Here is a 20,903-nt window from a genome sequence, read left to right as displayed (position 1 = left end):
TCACTGAGGTTTCAGTGGAAGTGGTGATGTAGAAATGGTGCAATATCCACTTCTGATATAGCTCTTCCGCAGGATGCTGGAAGAGAAATGTTGATAATACCAGCAAAACGAACAGGCTGATGGATGGATAATCTTCATCATCGGAATCAAACAGTGCTGTACCCACAGCACGACTTCCGAGTAGGCCAGTCTAAATTCTGGTAGCTAGGTATGTCTTCTTACGTCACAATCAGCAGTGCTGAAAACCTCCAGCACGACTTCCGAGTGGATCATCACAAAATTGAGAGGTAGAGATGACTTCTACTTTGGAATCCACAGTGCTGTTGTTCTTCAGCATGACTTCCAAGTAGGTAGAATGTAGTAGTATTCTCAATTTGTAATCCAAGAAGACATTGTAGATGAAGAGCGCCATCTAGCTTATGGCGTGCATAGCAACCGCAATGATTTCCAGCAAAAACTTGAAAAACTGCTGGTGATGTTGATAAGATCCTCAAAAGAAGTGATGGTGAAAAGAATCATCCAAGGCCCACTTCATAGTGTGATACAATATTGGATCTTGTAATTTACCACATGGACTCCTCAGGTATTTCACAAAACATCTGAGATGATAGTCGTCTCTTGCCCTTGAGTCCTTCAGGGTAGAGGTTTGAACCGTCACTGGTTCAGGGTTCATCGAGACTGGATGAGAGAGTGGAGGAGATATTGCTGTATAGCCCAAGAACAGTCCTCCCATGGGACTCAGGCTTGTCCGTTTTCCAGACAACTAGGACAAACAGAAACATCAAGGCCTGGCTGACCACAGTACATGCACAGACCGTTCTTCCTTCTATATCTTCACTCTTTAGATGTCAAGTGACCACGGCCAGATTCCTTTGGTTCTTTCTTCTCCACAGCAGGAGGTGCTGTTCCCCTTGTTAGTGCAGGAGCACTGGTTGGTTTTAACCTAGGTAACACCTTAGGCCGGAGTTCCTTCACCTTGTCTCGGAGCCGCCAGTCAATCCGAGTGGCTAAGGATATCAATTCTTCCAGCGAGTCAGGTATCTGACGAGCAGCCAGCTCATCTTTTATGCGAGTGTCCAGGCCTCTGCAAAAGAGTGTCTTCAGACATCTGGGGTCCCAGCGCAACTCTGCTGCTAGAGTTTTAAATTCAATGGCAAATTCTGCCAGGGATCTGTTGCCTTGCTTTAAGTCCACCAAAGCAAATCCAGCAACAGACATTCGAGCAGGGTCATCAAAAACAGATTTAAACAAGTCCATAAATCCTTCTATGTCCTGTAAGATAAGGTCCTTATGTTCCCACAAGGTAGAAGCCCACGACAAGGCTCTCCCATCCAAATAAGACAGAATGTAGCTGGTCTTGGAGAGACTTGTGGGAAACATTGACGGTTGTAGAGTGAAATGTAAGCAGCACTGGTTCAGGAAGCCTTGAGTCTTCTGGAGTTCTCCGGAGAATCGAACAGGTGCCGCCAGTGGAACAGCTGATTTTAAGGTTATCTCTGGTAACTGGTTTTCTTGTACAGAAGCTGTGCTTTGGGCCTTCTGTGTATGAAGCTGGTGAAAAGCTGCAGTAAGTTTCTCCAGGGTTTTTTGCTGTTCTGAAAGGCGTTCAGCCAGGCCCGGTATAACCTGCAAGGCAGAAAGGTGAGCCGCTTCCATGGGCTACAAACATCCAATACCTTGAGCTGAATCCCCAGAAGTACTGCTTCTCCAGTTCTTTTGTTAAAAGCTGACTTCAAATTTAGGCTTCTCCAATTCTTCTCTTGAAAGCTGGTTTCACTGGAGTCAAATGTGTTTCAATATTATTAGCCGGACTCACTGGAGTTAGCATTCTGTTGTGTATTAGCTCCTGAAGGAGGAGTTAGCAGTCTGTTGTGTACTAACTCCTGAAGGAGGAGGAGTTAGCAATCTGTTACGCTCTCCTCCTGGGGGGCAGAGCTAGCGATATGACATGACCTGCTCCTCCAGAGGGGAGGAGTTAGCTATCTATAGATCTGTTAGCAAACTGTTGTAAGATACTCCTATAAGTAAAGCAAGTAGCAAGCTGTTACTAATCTGTTAAGGAGTAGCAATCTGTTATGGCTCCACTCTCCAAGGAAGAGGAGTTGGTAATAGGTATAAAGTACTTCGCTATTGAGATAGCAATCTATCATGCCCCCCGCTATTGAGTAGCAATCTGTATATATATATATAAGCTGTTGGCAAGTCTCAGAGAAAGAGGAGTAGCTGTCTATATAATACTTCCGTGAGCAGAGTCAGTGGTCTGTAGTAGTTGGCTCCCACAAGGTGACAATAGTAAAAGGAATGACCACTTGGAGGAAATGGTGAATCCCTGGGCCGATGGCAGATGACAGCACCCCCAGGAGGAGATCCTGAGAGGAACCACCGACTAGACTAGACTATGAGATAAACGCAATAGTTCTTTATTAGACTGGAGGCTGGACCACCAGGGGTGGCAGTAGTGAGTCGTTGTGTCCAGTAAGGCTAAAGTCCTTCTGATACTGGCATATAATCTCTGGGTCGCTGAGCTGTAGAGAGGGACTAGAAGTAGTGAGTAGACAGGTATACTGGATACAAGATGGTATACTCACAATAGTAGATGTCTGCAATGGTCTCCATGCCACAGAGAGTCTTCAGTACATGCAGGAACAGGAGCCGTAGGCGAGCACTGGTTCCCACAAACAGTCTGTAATAAGAACTCACAATTGCTGTATAAGATTCTAGGAAAATGGGCCCTCGTGGAGGGAGTACCGGTTCCTATCTGTAATCTTGCCAATGTAACTCTTGATCTCTGTACCTGCGATAATGTCTTGGATGGAAGGGAGTCTTCAGAGCAAATAGGAATGTAGGCCCTCGTGGAGTGAGTACCGATTCCTATGTTATAGAACTCACTGTGTTCACGTCCACGATCATCTCCAGGCAATGAGGAGTCTTCTGAGTGTTCTGGCAATCTGAAATCAAGAAGAGAGAGCGGAGCCCCCGTGGAGCAGGTACTCCTGGTAAGTTTGAAAAGGCTGAGCAGTGGGGACGGGTTCCCCGGCTGACTTGGATCGTTGGTGCAAGTATTGTGGACTACTGAAGCAAGTCCAGTTGGAGTTCCTTGCTAACTCGTTAGAGGTTAGCAAACAAAGACCTTTTAAAGTACAAGTGATGATGTCACTACGGGAGGACGCCCCCGAGGTTCGCGCCCTTGCTGGTACAAAGTCTGGAGCGCGCGTGCGCGCCCTTACATTATCGGGAACATGGCGGATCCATAGCATCAGGCCAGCTCGGGGGAACCGGGACTATGGAGGCGGAGAGAAGTCATGGCTGCACTGTCTGTCAGAGCCGAAGGGAGTTGCATCCCAGGTAGAGAGGGTGGAGCGAGGGGCGAGAAGAGGCACGAACGCAACAATATGCCAGGTGGACCACACTAGCGGTGGCCCTAATGGCAACGTTTCAGAATTCCAAGGTCCCTCGCTTCTTCAGTCGGAGGAACATAAGAACGTAAGAACATGCCATACTGGGTCAGACCAAGGGTCCATCAAGCCCAGCATCCTGTTTCCAACAGTGGCCAATCCAGGCCATAAGAACCTGGCAAGTACCCAAAAACTAAGTCTATTCCATGTTTCAGTTGCTAGTAATAGCGGTGGTTATTATCTAAGTGAACTTAATTAATAGCAGGTAATGGACTTCTCCTCCAAGAACTTATCCAATCCTTTTTTAAACACAATCCTTTTTTAAACACAGAGAGAATGGGGAGTGGAAGGGGTGGATGTCCTGGTAGTTCCCTGGCCGAAGGACATTCTTCTCTACATGTTTCCACCATGGCCTCTCATAGGCAAGGTGCTCAGGCGCATAGAGGCACTCCGGGTGGAAGTCGTTCTTGTGGCAACGGAGTAGCCATGTCATCCTTGGTTTGCGGACTTGGTCAGTCTGGCGGTGGATGGTCCCTTGAGGTTTCGGGATCTACCGTATCTTCTCTGTCAAGGTCCCGTTTGTTTGGAAGAAGTGGAGCACTTTTGTCTAGCGGCCTGGCTTTGGAGAGGTGCCATCTGAAGAAGAACGGTTATTCCGACATGGTAGTGGCTACTCTTTTGCGTTCACATAAGACCTCCACATCTCTGGCATATGTCAGGGTGTGGAGTGTTTTTGAGTCTTGGTATGTGGACCACCAGGTAGATCCTACGTGGGCTTCGGTCTCGGATATTTTGTCCTTCTTGCAAGCTGGATTGGCTAAGGGTTTGTCCTGTAGTTTGTTGCTGGTACAGGTAGCAGCCCTTGGTTCATTTCGGGGTAAGTTGCATGGTGTATCGTTATCAGCATATCCGGATGTAGCGCATTTTCTCTGGGCAGCAAAGCAGTTGCGTCCTCCATTCCAGAGCCTTTGTCCCTGTTGGAGTTTGAACTTGGTTCTCAAGGCCCTGTGCGTCACGCCTTTTAAACCTCTTAAGGGGGTGACTTTGAAGTATCTTACGTTGAAGACGGTGTTTCTCGTGGCTATTTCTTCGGCGCGCAGAGTGTCAGAGCTTCAGGCCTTGTCCTGTAGGGAACCCTTTCTACGGATTACCGACTCAGGAGTTTCTTTGAGGACGGTGCCGTCTTTTCTACCAAGAGTTGTTTCCTCATTTCGTTTGACTCAATCAGTGGAGCTTTCAGCTTTTTCTGGTTTAGACCATTCGGATCCTGCTTCTAAGGACCTCTGGAAGTTAGATGTGCATCGCACTCTGTTGCGTTCTCTGGAAGTCACCAATAGCTTCCGTAGGTCGGACCATTTGTTTGTGCAATGAAATGGTCCAAAAAGGGGGCATAAGGCGTCCCGTGCCACGATAGCTCATTGATTAAAGGAGGCCATTGGTTCTGCTTATTTTCTTGCTGGTCGGACGCTTCCGGTCGGCTTAAGAGCTCATTCTACTCGTTCGCAAGCAACATCGTGGGTGGAGTGTCAGCTGGTTTCTCCTCAGAAGATTTGTAGAGCTGCAACGTGGAAGTTGTTACATACCTTTGCTCGTCATTACCGTTTAGATGTCCAGGCTCTGGACTCGGCATCCTTTGCAGAGGGTGTTCTCCGAGCGGGACTCTCTGGTTCCCACCACACTAGGGTAGCTCTGGTACATCCCAGGAGTCTGGACTGATCCGGGTACGTACAGGGAAAGGAAAATTGATTCTTACCTGCTAATTTTCATTCCTGTAGTACCACGGATCAGTCCAGAGTCCTGCCCAGTAGAGTTACTGAGAGTCCGCTCGATCACTGTTTTGTGCATTATCTGCAGATAAGTGCTGACTGTGTTTACTGTTTCGTTTACGTTATAATCTGTTCTTCGGGGATCTGCTTCCACTTAGGACACTGAGTTGAAAAGATGTTTTCCTCGCCCGGGTGGTATGTGGTTCCAATTAGTTTGTTTTGTGGAGATCTGCTTGGATATTGATTAATACTGACGGACTGCAGGTGGCACCTTGTGGTACTACAGGAACAAAAATTAGCAGGTAAGAACCAATTTTCTTTTTTATCTGCCCAGTGTAGAAACAGGAGCCGCTCTCCCTTCCAGTCATGAAGCTGCTAGGCAGGTGCTACATGCAGCCATCAGACAGTGGGAGATGCATCACTGCTTTCCAGTCTGCAGTTCAGAAACCCTCTGAGTCCAGCACAGTCCAGCACAGCTCTTCCAGCACCGTGCAGTATCTCTATAGCCAGGAGTACACCTTGCAGACCTCAGTGTCCTCAGTTTTAAAATGCACATTGACTGTTCTCACTGTGGTCTATGAAAGATTGCTGCAGTGAAATCCTTCCACTCTGGGGTGTCCTTCACCTTTTCATACTGGTTCCAAAAGGCCAGTAAGTGATTCCCAGCTGTGAATGCCACATCATACTGAGAGCTTCCTGAGGTATGAATTAAAGCCTTCACATGCTGGGGGCGGGGAAATTTTAAGCCTTTCTTTAATAAAACTTTCCCAACATATTCTCTGTCCAGAGGGCCAGCAGTGAGTCGCACCACATATCTTGTTCTATTTTGCTGTTTTCTAGGCTGATTCTATCGCTTAAATAGGTCAGAAAATAAAGGTTTACTTGCTGTTTGCTGCCAGTTAATTCTGGATATGTGCTCTGGTTACCAGCATGGGTTCTTGCCTTTGGCTTGCTGCTTTAGTCTCTTCCAAGGTGTTTGCTGCAATTCCAGGCACAGTTTCTGGACTTTGACTTACTTCTTTCAAAGTATTTTCACCATTTTCTAGCAAACTTTCTTCCACTTCCACACACTCAGCTTCAGCCACGCCCCGTGACCTCTGTGCACTCTTCCATGCCTTCGCTCCACCAGAGCAGCAGCGCCCCGTGACCTCTGTGCACTGAGCTTCCATGCCTCGCTCCACCAGAGCAGCAGGGGGGTGCTGCAGGGCAGGCCTGAAGTGCATTGGCAGAGCTGTGTGGGTGGGTTTCAGCACTGGAGCAGTAGGGGTTCTTCAAGGCAGGACTGAGGTTCATTGACGGAGCTGTGTGTAGAGGGGAGGTACTAATGTCTTGTTTCTTTTGCCCTCTCTCACCCTTTTGCTCAGCCCCCGAGCTCCTGGAACAAAAGCCGTATGGTAAAGCTGTAGACATCTGGGCTATGGGAGTCATTTCCTACATCCTGTGAGTATCCCTCCCTGCTGCTCTTGGTTCTGCGCACGTTACAGCTTCCCCTTCTCTCTCACGATACGCAGCCCTTCAGTGTCTCCGCCTCTGTCTCGCCTCCCTCCCCAGGCTCTGCGGATACCCCCCCTTCTACGATGAAAACGATTCTGAGCTATTCAACCAGATCCTGAAGGCAGAGTATGAGTTTGACTCACCGTACTGGGATGACATTTCTGACTCTGGTAAGGACTTCACCACAAAACGATTCAAAAAGTGGGAATTTTGACTTTCCCTATGGCACACGAGGAGAAGGAGGGAGGAGGACTTAGACCTCAGAAATGTGAATGAGCACAGGGAATTCTCCTGTTCCTTAGGACTGGGAGAACATTGCTCCTAGCTGCTGGGCTCTTCTAGGTTGATAGGGAGGGGTTTTTCCTTCCCTTTGCACTCTGTTCTCCTTCTTCTTCTATGGTTCCTGTCTGTTTCTCTCTCTCTCTCTCTTCTCAGCCAAAGACTTTATCCGCCACTTGCTAGAACGGGACCCCGAGAAGCGCCTGTCGTGCGAGCAAGCACTGCAGCACCCGTGGTAAGATCACATTCCTGTCGGGACAGGGTGAGAGAGGTGCGCTTATGTCTTGTGTGTGGAAAGAATAGCTTCCTTTTAGCTTTTAGCCCCCAAGATATCCCGAAATTATCACGCAATAAGAGAACCTCTTTCCAGTACAGAACAAATGCATGTAAAGATCAACAAATGAGTTACAGGTGTGACTTTTTTATTGGACTACATTGAAACATTTGTGACTAGCTTTCAGGAGCCACATTGACTTGATGAAGCGAGCACTGTTCTTAGAAGCTAATCACAGATATATAAAATTAGTTTGATAAAAAGGTCTCACCTTTAGCTTATTTGTTGACTTTTATTTCTATGTATCTAGATTCAAATAAAAAAAAAACCAAAACCAGTAAATAAAAATATTTACTATTCAATTTGGAACAGAGCCTGCATGGGAAGAGAAGCCAAACAGGGGTGAATATGATGAAAATGAACATATAATGAAGTATTTCAGGCTGCATCTGCTTTCAGCCGCTGTATAATTTCCCTAGTCATGAGCCTCATAATCTCTTTTGGACATGCACAATCACTCTGGTGATGTTGCTGCCCTACAATCAAAGGTCAGGAAACCACACTGACTGTGCATGGGTCATGATATCACATCACTATGATGGAAGGCCAAAAAGTCAAAAATGACTGCCTACATCTCAGTCACCTTATTTTACATAGTCTCTGAAAAACTTATTCAACCCTGGCTGCAAAAGAATCAATGGGGCAAACATCAGCACTCCCACACACACAGAAAATACAGTATATTTATCACAGGCAAACTTTACCATCAGTGACTTGGTAGGTACCAAGCATCATAATCTGCTGTCTTTACAAACAAATATATGCAAACCCTACTCAGATTGTCAAACACACCTTTCCATGATTTAGAGGAAGTAACACTCTATTTTTCTAATGCTAGAGTGGATTGACAGCTCTGATATCCTTAAACCCATAGCCCCCTGTTCCTGCAGTGATTTTTCAAGATTCTGTAGCAAGAGTTAATCATTTCTGTGGCAAATTTTTCAAAATTCTGTGGCAATTATGTGGCAAATTTGCATGAATTTGTATAAAGTTTCACATCCATTTTTTATGGAAAACCTTTCACATTGGTTTTTTTTTTGGCACATCTAAACTATATACATGGTATACAATTACCATGTATAAATGCATTTACCTTGTACAAAAATCAACTATTTATCAAATAAATACATATACTGTAAGTTACAAACTTTTAACTGTGAAATGTCACTTTTTGTTTTGGAATCAAAATAGTGCGACCGTCCATTTTTATATTTTCTTGAGAAAGTTCTTGTCATCTTTCTGAGTATATCAGTTTATGTATGCTGAAGCTACAAGTAAATCGTACAAAACAATAAATGACAAATAAGGGGGCTGACTTGCACAAAGAAGAGGCAAGGACTTTGTTTCCAGCTGAGGAGGCTTTTCCGCCACAAGCAGAGTCCATAGAGATCAGACTCGGGAGTCCCGGTGAGGAGGAGGGACATGACGTCACTTCCGCCCCCACCGAGACCCTGCCAATAAAAACCCGGCTTTTAGCGGCGCGCTGCCTAAGCCACGCTCGCCGAAGGGGCGCGCGGCTTTGGCTGGAAATTTTCTCCAAAGTTTGGGAGTTTAATAGTTTTTTTCTGAAGTAGTCTTGTCTTCTGAAGCAAGCAGCCCTCACTGAGAAATCAAACTGAATAATAGAAAGGAGTCGGTAAGCAGTCCTCTAAATACTTTGATTTGATAAAATTTAGCAGTTTAAATTTGCCCATATTGAAAAACAGGGTTTCTAAGAAACCTTTTAAGATGTGAAAAATCTGATACTATTAATTTAATATTGATCTATCAATCTTTACCTTTGATGCATATGGACTCAGGTTAGTTGGAACAACTGTAAATTTGTATATCAATTCTTTCTTTGCGAATATCATCCGCTGCGATATCGATTCTAGAAGATATATGTGAAATAAATGTGAATCATGTGAATGAGATATTCAATAATGGCAAATGTATCTAATCTCATTGATAAACTGACCTTTTGTTTTAGAAGTGATTCTTAATCATGTTAATGCGTTTTGTCTATTGGTGTCCCAATCAGACTATGCATTGGATAGAAACCCTGTTTTTCAATATGGGCAAATTTAAACTGCTAAATTTAATCAAATCAATCAATTTAAAAACACTTTTCAACATCACAAGATTTTAACAATTTATTTATTGATTTTCAATGTCACCATTGTAATATGATTTTATAATACCATTTGTTATTTTAATGAGAAATTTTGTCACATGATCTTAATTATTTTTCTAAATCAATATTTATGATTTTTTAAGGTTTATTTATTAGTCATTTATTGTTTTGTACGATTTACTTGTAGCCCCTGAGGCAGCCGTTTTGACAACAGCGAAACTCGGCCAGAGTCAGGCTAGAATATTTTGGATGTATTCACCTCAATAAAGTTTTTAAAAAAGACCGTGGCATCTAATCTTTTTTGCAATCCTGACGGTATTTTTAGATCGCCTGCCTTCGTGTTTTTTAAGGAATTGCGTTTCCAGTTCAGTTCTTGTCATATGTTTGTACTTATACTATGGTCTCTTTATTCTGTTTTTGGCAAGTGTCTAACTCTGAATGTGTGACTGAGGTCTGGCAAGTGTCTGACTCTGCATGTAGCTTCTGTGTAGGAATCTATTGAAGCTTAGTTTGTTATTTTTCCATAATAGGAAGTGTATTGTTGTTTTAGGTTCTGGTGTAATATTAGCAGTGTTGCCTTTTTATGAGTAAGGTTGTTATTATTTGAGTGCTGGCAGTTCATCCTGTTTTTGTCTGGGAAGTTTACCAATTTGTAATAGCAATTTAATTTATACATGGCTTTCTGAGGGCCAAGCCCACAAACAATGCATGTTACAATAAGCCTGATACCATGAGATCAAGGTGCCTCCACAGTTACTTCCTCAGGTCAGAGAAAGCACTGATGGACATACCTGTTCTGTAACTATCAGCACACAATGAACACATTGTTAACTTTCACTGGCACAAAGGCAAGGAAGTCTTCAGTGTAATCTCAGAGTGAACGCAGCTTTTCAGCAGCCCAGAAGTACCTGGTAGAATAATAGACATGGTTGCATTGCTCTTTACAGGAAAAGGAGGTGTTGAGGTTACGTGTGTTTTGGTGGATCCTTGGGTGCTGTGGAGGTGACAACTCCCACGGGGAGGATCCCCGTGAGGAGCCACAGCACTGGGCTAGACTCGTGCTACACAAAACACAGGAAAATGTTTTTTTTATTAAACAGCTAGTTCCCTGTACGTACCAGGATCAGTCCAGACGGTGGGTTATGTCCCCCGTCCAGCAGATGGAGTCAGACAAGAACTTCGGAGGGAGGTGCCACCTAAGCCCGCACCCCCTCTATGCCTCTTCAGTATATTCCTGACTCCAGCAGATAGGAGCAGGGGAACCTAAGTTCCTCAGTACTTTGCTTTATTTTTTCAAATTTAGCTCTCAGTTTGTTTCTTGACTTACCTGTGTTCTGGGAGGGATCAAGTTTCCTAGTGGAAAAAAAAAAAAAGTTTTTGCAGTTGTTTCGGCACTTGCAGACAGGTCTGTGCTGACTTTCCTTCTCTGCCTTCCTCCTCTGTCTGCTTCCTACTGCTGTTTTTCCCACCAGTGGGGTAAGTGCCTGCTTGTGTTTTATTCCTTTTTCTCTCAGCAGGTTTCTTGGCGCGCCGCACCGCTGGGGTGCATGCTGGTGGCTCCAGCCTCTCCCCCCTCCACCCCCCCCCCCCCTTGGTCGCCTTCGACCCGTGGCCCCGCGACGTTACATTCCCCGGGGCTGCTGATCACGAGGAAGTCCCATTCCCCGGTGACCTCTGCACATCGTCGGCGCGGGGGGGGGGGGTGCGACAGCGGTCCCTGGACCGAACTGTAGGCGCGCGGCATTCACGGAACTTGCTTCCCGCGCTTCTTTCCTCCCTTCCCCCGCCACGCGACATGCCGCGACTTTCGGCATGCGTCGTGTGTGGCCGGCCTGGGGGTCGCCGCTCTAGTGAGGGACTGTGCGCCGACTGCCTCCCCAGTGGGGAGGCCAGCTCGAGGCAGGGGGACGACATGGAAGTGCGCGGTCAGGACCACGCTTGAGGACAGCGGCCTGCCCCGTTCCTGCAGAGCGCGGGAACGGCGGCCATCTTGTTACAGGACCAGGCTGCCTCTGTCGCCTCGGAGGAGGACGCGGAGGCCTCGTTTTCTGCCATACTGCCGGTTCTGGAACCAGCACAGGCACTGGATGCTTTGATGCCGTGGGGGGATCCTCGGACCTTGCTGGGCCCACTATCTTTTTCGATGGAGTTTGTGGTGTTGATGCATAATGCGTTTCTGGCCCGGATGGCCCACCCAGTAGAACTCCTCTCCAGACCTCCCCCTCCCAAGTTGGCACGGTCGGATGCTGCCCCTGGGAGAGCTTTCCCCCAGCCCATCTGCCCCCGGGAGGGGGGTCGACAGGCCTACCACAAGACCCCCCTGGTACTTCCATAGGATACCCCACGGGGCCAGGGAGGCATACGGACCCAGATTTGGACGGCGACGACCCGCTGCTGGCGGCCCAGGTGGAGGGTGACGACTCTCGGGTACTGCGCGTCTTCCAAAGGGAAGAGCTGGAGGACCTGATCCCGCATATCCTGCAGGAGCTGGACATTGATGCACCGCCTGATCCTCCAGGACCAAAACCCAAGGCAAAGAAGGGGGACCCTGTGCTGGCAGGGCTTCGTCTGCCCGCGAGGGCATTTCCCACCCATCCATCATTCCTTCAGTTGCTTTCTAGGGAATGGGACTCCCTGGAAGCCACCCTCAAGGTCAGTAGGGCCATGGAGAAGCTTTATCCACTTCCTGAAGATTCTCTGGAGCTACTCAAGGTCCCGGCGGTTGAGTCCGTGGTTTCAGCGGTCACCAAGCACACCACCATCCCGGTGGTGTGCTTGGTGACACCACCTCCAGGATAGGAAGTTGGAGGTGTACCTCAAGAGAGTGTTCGAAGTCTCAGCGCTGGGAGTCCGGGCGGCTATCTGCAGCTCTTTGACGCAGAGAGCGGGTCTTCGATGGGTGCAACAGCTTCTCACGTCGCAGGAACTACCTCCAGAGGAGATGCGCCAGGCGGACTGGTTAGAGACCGCGATCGCCTATGGGGCGGACGCCCTGTACGATCTACTCCGGGTCCTCGCCAGATTGATGGTGGCAGCGGTATCGGCTCGATGCCTCCTTTGGCTCCGGAACCAGATTCCTCCTCCAAGACTCGCCTAGGTTCACTTCCATTTAAGGGCAAGTTCCTTTTTGGAGAAGATCTGGATCAGATCATCAAGGACCTTGGAGAAAACGTGGTGCATAGGCTCCCGGAAGATCAACCGCGCTCCATGAGATCCTACAATTCCTACAGGAGTAGATTCCGCACCCAACGCCGTTTTCATACCACGAGACAGCAGACACCGCGGACTCCCTCTTCTCGCTCGCATTCCTGGAACCGGCCCTTTCGAGGGCGCAGACCCAGCAGGGAGGGTCCCTCTCAGGGTGCTTCTGCCAAGCCCCCCCAATGATGCCAGGATGACCCACGCGACGGTACCATTGTGGGGGGCCGGATCTCTCTCTTCTACGAGGAGTGGGTCCGGATCATGTCAGATCAGTGGGTCCTAGATATTCTAAAGCACGGCTACGCATTGGATTTTGTACGGCCCCCAAGAGACCGTTATCTCTTCTCTCCTTGCGGATCTCTTCAAAAACAGATCGCGGTTCGCCAGACATTGGATTGCCTCCTCGCGCTGGGAGCAATTGTTCCAGTGCCACCCTCAGAAGTGGGCTGGGGACATTATTCCATCTATTTTGTGGTGCCCAAACAGGAGGGCGCTTTTCGCCCCATCCTAGACCTCAAGTTGGTAAACAAATCTCTCAAGGTACCGCGTTTCCGGATGGAGACCCTATGCTCGGTAATAGCGGCAGTGCACCGAGGGGAGTTCCTGGCCTCCCTGGACCTCATGGAGGCGTACCTCCACATCCCAATCCTCAAGGCGCATCAACGTTTCCTCTGGTTCAAGGTGTTAGGAGAACACTTTCAGTTCCAGGCTCTCTCCTTTGGCCTGGCGATGGCTCCTTGAGTTTTCACCAAGGTCATGGTGGTGGTAGCGGCCGCCCTCCGGCGGGAGGGTATTTTGGTTCACCCTTACCTGGACGACTGGCTCATTCGAGCGAAATCCCTGGACCAGGGTTATCGGGCGGTCGACAGAGTGTTACAGTTCCTCCAGTCACTCGGGTGGATCATCAACTTCGCCAAGAGCAGCCTCACCCCATCTCAGTCGTTGGCCTTCCTGGGCGCGAGATTCGACACGGCGGAGGGCAAGGTGTTCCTGCGGCCAGAGCGTGCACAGGCATTGAGGGATCAAATACAGCGTTTCACTGGTCTCTCTTCGCCCACAGCTTGGGATTATCTACAGGTCCTGGGATCCATGGCCTCCACTATAGATCTGGTAGCTTGGGCCTTTGCGCATTTGCGCCCGCTACAGAAGGCCTTGCTTTCCCGCTGGAAGCCAGTGTCGAGAGATTTTCAGGCACTCCTCCCACTTCCGCAGACAGCTGAGGACAGCTTCGGCTGGTGGCTAGACCCTTTCCATCTGGCTCAGGGGGTATCCCTGGAGACTCCGGACTGGATAGTAGTCACGACAGATTCCAGTCTCTCGGGTTGAGGGGCGGTCTGTCAGTCGAGGTCACTGCAGGGCCAGTGGACGCAAGCCCAAGCCAGGTGACGCGTGGATCGTGACACGCCCCCCGAAACGCCCCCCCCCCCCAGGAAAGTCCCGGGACTTAGGCACATCTCGGGGCTTTACGCGCGCCGGAAGCCTATGCAACATAGGCTCGGCGCGCGCAGGGGGTGTTTGGGCCAGGTTTTCGGGGGGGGGGGGGGGGGTACGCGCGTACCCCTTTGAAAATCTGGCCCTAAGTCTATTCCATGTTACTGTTGCTAGTAATAGCAGTGGCTATTTTCTAAGTCTACTTAATTAATAGCAGGTAATGGACCTCTTCTCCAAGAACTTATCCAATCCTTTTTTAAACACAGCTACACTAACTGCACTAACCACATCCTCTGGCAACAAATTCCAGAGTTTAACTGTGCGTTGAGTGAAAAAGAACTTTCTCCAATTAGTTTTGAAATGTGCCACATGCTAACTTCATGGAGTGCCCCCTAGTCTTTCTATTATCCGAAAGAGTAATGGAGAAATTACTTACCTGATAATTTCGTTTCTTAGTGTAGACAGATGGACTCAGGACCAATGGGTATAGCGTGCTCCTGATAGCAGTTGGAGACGGATCAGATTTCAATCTGACGTCAGCTCTAGTACATATACCCCTGCAGGACGCCATGCTCTTCAGTATTCTCTTTGAAAAGCAATTGTGGATATATGTGTGACTGAATAATTTGATTAACTTGGTTAACTTTGATTAACTTGCATAACTTGATTAACTTGAACTGGTTGATGTGGTTATAGCTGGAGACCACCAGTACACTCAACCGAGAAACGCAGACACCCGGTAGGTATGGGTGTCCTAATTAGAGGGAAGCTTGGCTTACCCTGTTTGTTTTGTTCTCGGGGATTGTCACCCGAGGTTTCCATGCTTATCGGCAGCCGTGGGCGGGATGCCCAGTCCATCTGTCTACACTAAGGAAAGTGAATTCATCAGGTAAGTAATTTCTACATTTCCAATTATATCCATTACCAGAGGAAGTGCTGGAGATTCTCCGCCTCCCTAGAATGGACTCGGCTGTGTCGGCCGTGATGAAGAGGTCGACCATTACAGTTACAGGAGCTACCGCCCTCAAGGACTTACAGGATAGAAAACTTGAACTTCAACTTAAGAAGGTGTTTGAAGTCTCGGCTCTGGGGGTCCGATCAGCTATATGCAGTAATTTTGCCTTTAGGGCAGGCCTGCGCTGGGCGCAACAACTTCTAGCCAATGAAGGGCTCTCAGAGGCAGAAGCGGCTCAAGCGGATCGTCTGGAGGCGGTGATCGCTTACAGTGCTGATGCATTGTATGATCTTCTACGCACGTCTGCAAGATCTATGGTTTCAGTGGTTTCTTTTATGGCTTCGGAATTGGGCGGCAGATGGTTCGTCAAAGGCTCACCTTGGTTCCCTTCCATTCAAAGGGAAGTTATTGTTTGGCAAGCAGTTGGATCATCTCATGCAGTCTTTAGGGGAAAACAGGGCTTTTCGTTTACCGGAGGATAGGCCTCGCACTAGGAGTTCCTATTCCAATAAGCACCGATTTCGGGAGAATAGGAAGTCTAGACCAGCGAGGTCGTCTGGTACGTCCTACCGTTCAAGCTCGGCGCGACAGTCGTCGTGGTCGCAGTCCTTTTGTGGCAGACGTTTTGGGAGGCAAACCGGAGCCCCCGTGGCAACGGGGGCTAAGGTTTCCCAATGAGAATTGTGTGGCCCGCTCCTCAGGACAGGTTCCTCGCCTGATCCCAATCGTGGGAGCCAGGCTATTGCTTTTTGTCGAGGAATGGGCCAAGATAACGTCGGACCAGTGGGTCCTCTCTGTGATAAGTCAAGGTTACGCTTTAGATTTTGTACAGATTCCCACAGACAAGTTTCTCGTTTCCCCTTGCGAATATCGAGAGAAGCGCGAGGCGGTGCAGGTCACTCTGCAGCGCCTAGAAGACTTGGGGGCAATCACCACGATTCAAAATGGAAACGATGCGTTCTTTGGTCGCATCGGTTCGTCCCGGCGAATTTCTGGCCTCCTTGGATCTTACGGAAGCCTATCTGCACATAGGAATTCAGCCGTCTTATCAGAGGTTTCTCAGATTCTGCATCCTGGGCAGGCATTATCAATTCCGAGCTCTTCCGTTCAGTCTTGCCACAGCGCCGCACACATTCACCAAAGTGATGGTGGTAGTGGCGGCACAACTCAGAAGAGAAGGGTTTCTGGTACATCCCTATTTGGACGATTGGTTAATCCGGGCGAAGTCGGAGTTGCTGTGTCGGAAGTCGGTCGCCAGGGTTCTACAGCTCTTGCGCTCTCTAGGGTGGTTGGTCAATCTTTCCAAGAGTCACCTGATCCCTACTCAGTCCTTGGAATTTCTGGGGGCGCTATTCGATACCAAGCAAGGAAAAGTGTTCCTCACCCAGGAGAGGATTGTCAAGCTGCAGACTCAGGTGCGCCGCCTCTTGACCTTATCGATGCCTCGGGATTATCTGCAGGTCTTGGGATCCATGGCGTCCACGATATCTTTGGTGCCCTGGGCTTTCGCACATCTACGACCATTGCAGTCAGCATTACTGTCCCGCTGGAAGCCTGTGTCGGAACAATTCCATCTACCGCTTCCACTTACGGACCAGGCGAGGGCCAGTCTTCCTTGGTGGCTTGTGTCGGATCACTTGACGTCTGGAGTGTCTCTAGTGATGCTCGAATGGACAGTGGTCACCACGGATGCCAGTCTTTCCGGCTGGGGAGCGGTCTGTCTTGGACATTCGGTGCAGGGCACATGGTCCCGGGCACAGTCTCAATGGTCCATAAATCGCTTAGAGACCAGGGCAGTAGCCTTGGCGCTTCACGCCTTTCTTCCATTGATTCAGGGGAAGGCGGTCAGAGTGTTGTCGGACAATGCTACTACAATAGCGTACATCAATCACCAGGGCGGGACACGGAGTCAGCTGGTGGCGACGGAAGCACGACCCTTGATGTGCTGGGCAGAAAAGAATCTCAGCAGCATTGCGGCTTCTCACATCGCCGGGGTAGACAATGTTCAGGCAGACTTCCTCAGTTGACATCACCTAGATCCCGGGGAATGGGAGCTAGCGGAGGAAGCTTTCCAACTCATCTGCAGCAGGTGGGGCACGCCTCACATGGATCTGATGGCCACTTTTCAGAATACAAAGGCTCCGCGATTTTACAGCCGTCGGAGAGAAAGAGGGGCCGAAGGCGTAGATGAGTTGGTTCTGCCATGGCCCACAGACGTCCTACTGTACGTGTTCCCTCCGTGGCCTCTGATCGGCAAGGTACTTCGACGTGTAGAACTGCATCCCACGAACGTGATCCTAATAGCACCGGAATGGCCTCGGCGGCCGTGGTTTGCGGATCTCCTGCTGTTGGTGGTCGAACCGCCCATTTGTTTTCGGGACTTCCCGGCTCTGCTCCGTCAGGGTCCCGTTTGTTTGGAGGCGGTGGATCACTTTTGTCTCGTGGCATGGCTTTTGAGAGGCGACGTTTGATGGCCAAAGGATATTGGGATGCGGTTATAGCCACGCTGTTACGATCTAGGAAGCAGTCTACGTCCTTGGCCTATGTGCGGGTCTGGTTAGTGTTTGAAGACTGGTGTAGAGATCATGGGGTGGATCCTATGACGGCTGCGGTTTCTCATATCCTAGCTTTCCTTCAAGCGGGTCTCTCGAAAGGACTCTCTTGTAGTACTCTTTGAGTGCAGGTGGCAGCGCTCGGTTGTCTTAGAGGAAAGGTTCAAGGAGTGTCTTTGGCTCTACATCCTGATATCGCGCGTTTTCTTCGAGGGGCTAAGCATTTACATCCTCCTGTACGCCACCCTTGTCCGTCCTGGAGCCTCAATTGGGTGCTTTCGGCCTTGTGTTTATCGCCCTTTGAGCCTCTTAAGCAGGCGACGCTAAAGGATCTTACTTTAAAAGTGGTGTTCCTTATTGCGATCACTTCAGCTCGGTGAGTTTCGGAATTGCAAGCTTTGTCCTGTCGGGAGCCGTTCTTGCGTATCTCGGATTCCGGGGTCTCTCTACGGACAGTCCCTTCCTTTTTACCTAAGATAGTCTCGTCTTTTCACATAAGTCAATCGGTGGAGCTTCCCTCATTTCTGGAAGGGGAGCGGTCGGATCCTAGGGCGCAAGATTTACGTAAACTGGATGTTCGCAGGACCTTACTGCGGTATCGTGAGGTTACGAATCCCTTTCGCATTTCTGACCATTTGTTTGTTTTGTATTCTGGTCGCAAGAGGGGAAGTGCGGCCTCCAAGACTACGATCGCTCGGTGGGTCAAGGAAGCCATTAGCACCGCATACTTACTACGGGGAAAACCGACTCCTGTGGGTATTCGGGCTCATTCGACTCGGCCTCAGGCCACCTCTTGGGTGGAATCCTCACAAGTGTCACCTCAGGAAATTTGTCGGGCGGCTACTTGGAAATCCTTGCATACTTTTGCGAGGCATTATCGTTTGGATGTTCAGGCTACAGCTTCGGGTGCTTTTGGTGTGGGAGTTCTTCGAGTGGGACTCTCTGGGCCCCACGCTAAGTAAGTTAGCTCTGGTATGTCCCAGGTGTCTGGACTGATCCGGGTACGTACAGGGAAAGAAAAATTAGTTTCTTGCCTGATAATTTTCGTTCCTTTAGTACCACGGATCAGTCCAGGGACCCGCCCTTGGTTTATTCTGTCTGTTTTTCTGCTTATATCTTTTGAAGTAACGGAGAGTCCGCTCGTGGTTTTTTATGTTCCATTGTTTACTCCTTTGGTTCTGGGAGTCTTGTTCCAGTTGGGGGTTTGAACTTGGCCGTGGGTTTTTAGGGCCAATTTAGTTAGATAGTCTGTTTTGTTTGCTCATTCTGCTTTGACATTACGTAAGACTGAGAGGCTGAGGCTGGCACGCTGCTATATATATGCAGGGCTGAGCCAATCAAAATCTTGCTCTGTCTCCATCTGCTGGTGCGGGGGCACTACAGGAACGAAAATTATCAGGTAAGAAACTAATTTTCCTTTATTTTTATAAAGTGAAATAAAAATGTATATTAACTAATATGCAAATTCATGCAAATTTGCCACATACTTGCCACCAAATTTTGAAAAATCAGCCACAGAATTTGCTACCTTGAGTCACAGAATCTTGACAAATTTTCCAAAGGAATCGGGGGGCACTAGCCTCAGTAGATATTAGAATGCTAACAGACAATTTAAGGAAAGTGCTAAATTTGGAAGCTCACTTGTGGCAACATTCCAAATTTAATGCAAATTAATACATAGGCCCCTTGGCGATAAAAGGAAAGGATTACAAAGTACAGAAGAGAAATAATACAGACAATTACCGGGTGCAACATTATCTCTGGTCAGGTTGTGTTTCTGGCCTGGTACAGCATATTTTGCTGCTGCTTCTTTTCTTATCCCTGGGATTACACAGAGTTTATCCTGCTAATTCTTTTGTGGAAAGTCTTTTATTTCCATCAGCTTTGGGGAATGTGCATCTCTGAAATATTTGTATTTTGCGCAGTACAGAAGAAAATGCATTTCTGTTTCTGCTTCTCCTGTGATGTACTGCTTGCAAAGTCTGGCTCTTAGAGTTTCCATTTCAGTTTATATCAGCATGTTTTTATTTCTGATTTGTAGTCACATACAGCTCGATACAGTAAAGTGGGGCCGCGGTTACCCTGCTCCTAACGCGCTTTCTACTCACTTTTCGGCCGCGTTAGTCCAACCCGCGATACACTATCCCCTGTAACACATCCTTACCGCCTCTTTAAATCACCGTTTAACCCCTTCCGCACGCGGCATGTATATTAGATGTAAACGGTCGAATTAGCTATTCCCTCCCATACAGTAACGCGTGCCCCGACTATCGCTTTTTTACCCTGCCATTTTGTCCCGCATTTAACCTGCTAAATTACTGCCTACCCTTACCCCTGCGTTAGAGGCAGGGGTAATGGTAGACGGCAAACTTTCCCCCAAAAGGAAACCTCTAAAAACCTAAAATCCCCTCCTCCCGAAGCATCGCGACATGTGGCAACTTACCTTTTGTTGCTTTTCAGCCCCTTCCCTTCTCTGCCGCCCTACGGAGGGGGCAGCCGGCGGCGAAAGCGGCTCGCAGTGGTCCCCCCCGCGCAGGTCCCGGTTCTCCTGGCTCGGCAACAGCAGTACAACAGCTAGGGCTCCATCCACCCAATCCTTCCTGGCTCGGCCAAATTGTGAAGTGGCTTGCGGCTTGCAGCATCCCCCCGCGCAGGTCCCGGTTCTCCTGGCTCGGCGTGAGGTGAGAGCCCACTGTTCTGTGCCCTCTCCAGCACGAGCAAAGCGTTCTTTCGTTGGCCGGAGTGCCCGTCGATTTGGGCGCTCCGGCCAATGAAAGCACAAGACGGGCGTACTTTCATTGACCGGAGCGCCCGTCGATTTGGGCGCTCCGGCCAATGAAAGCACGCTTCGCTCGTGCCGGAGAGGGCACAGAACAGTGGGCTCTCACCTCACGCCAAGCCAGGAGAACCGGGACCTGCGCGGGGGGATGCTGCAAGCCGCTTCACAATTTGGCTGAGCCAGGAAGGATTGGGGTGGATGGAGCCCTAGCTGTTGTACTGCTGTTGCCGAGCCAGGAGAACCGGGACCTGCGCGGCGGGGACCGCTGCGAGCCGCTTTCGCCGCTGGCTGCCCCCTCCGGAGGGCGGCAGAGAAGGGAAGAGGCTGAAAAGCAACAAAAGGTAAGTTGCCACATGTCGAGCCGCTTCGGGAGGAGGGGATTTTCGGTTTTTAGGTTTTCATGGGTTAAAGTTGGGATCCACTTCCTGGTGCCTGTCATTTCAAATGTCATTTGAAATGACAGGTACCAGCGCACCCAGGATACTGTATAGGCGCTGTATTAAGCGCCTATACAGTAAAATGGGTTGCGCGGGCCTAACGCTTCGCCTAACGCTTCGCAGTCGCGGCTTGCATTTGCAAGCAATTTAAATAGAGTATCAAGCGG

General features: G+C 49.0%; 1 protein-coding gene across 5 annotated transcripts in view; it reads left to right on the top strand.

The window, feature by feature from the left end:
• The window catches only part of PNCK (pregnancy up-regulated nonubiquitous CaM kinase), a 91,004-nt gene that overhangs the window by 22,158 nt on the left and 47,943 nt on the right, over positions 1-20,903 (top strand). For all 5 annotated transcript variants that reach the window (XM_029609256.1, XM_029609249.1, XM_029609240.1 and 2 more), the window contains 3 exons: positions 6,526-6,601; positions 6,713-6,825; positions 7,091-7,169. In XM_029609256.1, coding sequence (XP_029465116.1) covers positions 6,526-6,601; positions 6,713-6,825; positions 7,091-7,169 — 268 coding nt within the window. The remainder of the gene's footprint in view (positions 1-6,525; positions 6,602-6,712; positions 6,826-7,090; positions 7,170-20,903) is intronic.

Source organism: Rhinatrema bivittatum, chromosome 1 (genome assembly GCF_901001135.1).
Source record: "Rhinatrema bivittatum chromosome 1, aRhiBiv1.1, whole genome shotgun sequence".
Classification (NCBI taxonomy): domain Eukaryota; kingdom Metazoa; phylum Chordata; class Amphibia; order Gymnophiona; family Rhinatrematidae; genus Rhinatrema; species Rhinatrema bivittatum.
The sequence above is the reverse complement of the archived record's forward strand: the minus strand, read 5'-3'. Positions and strand labels throughout refer to the sequence as shown.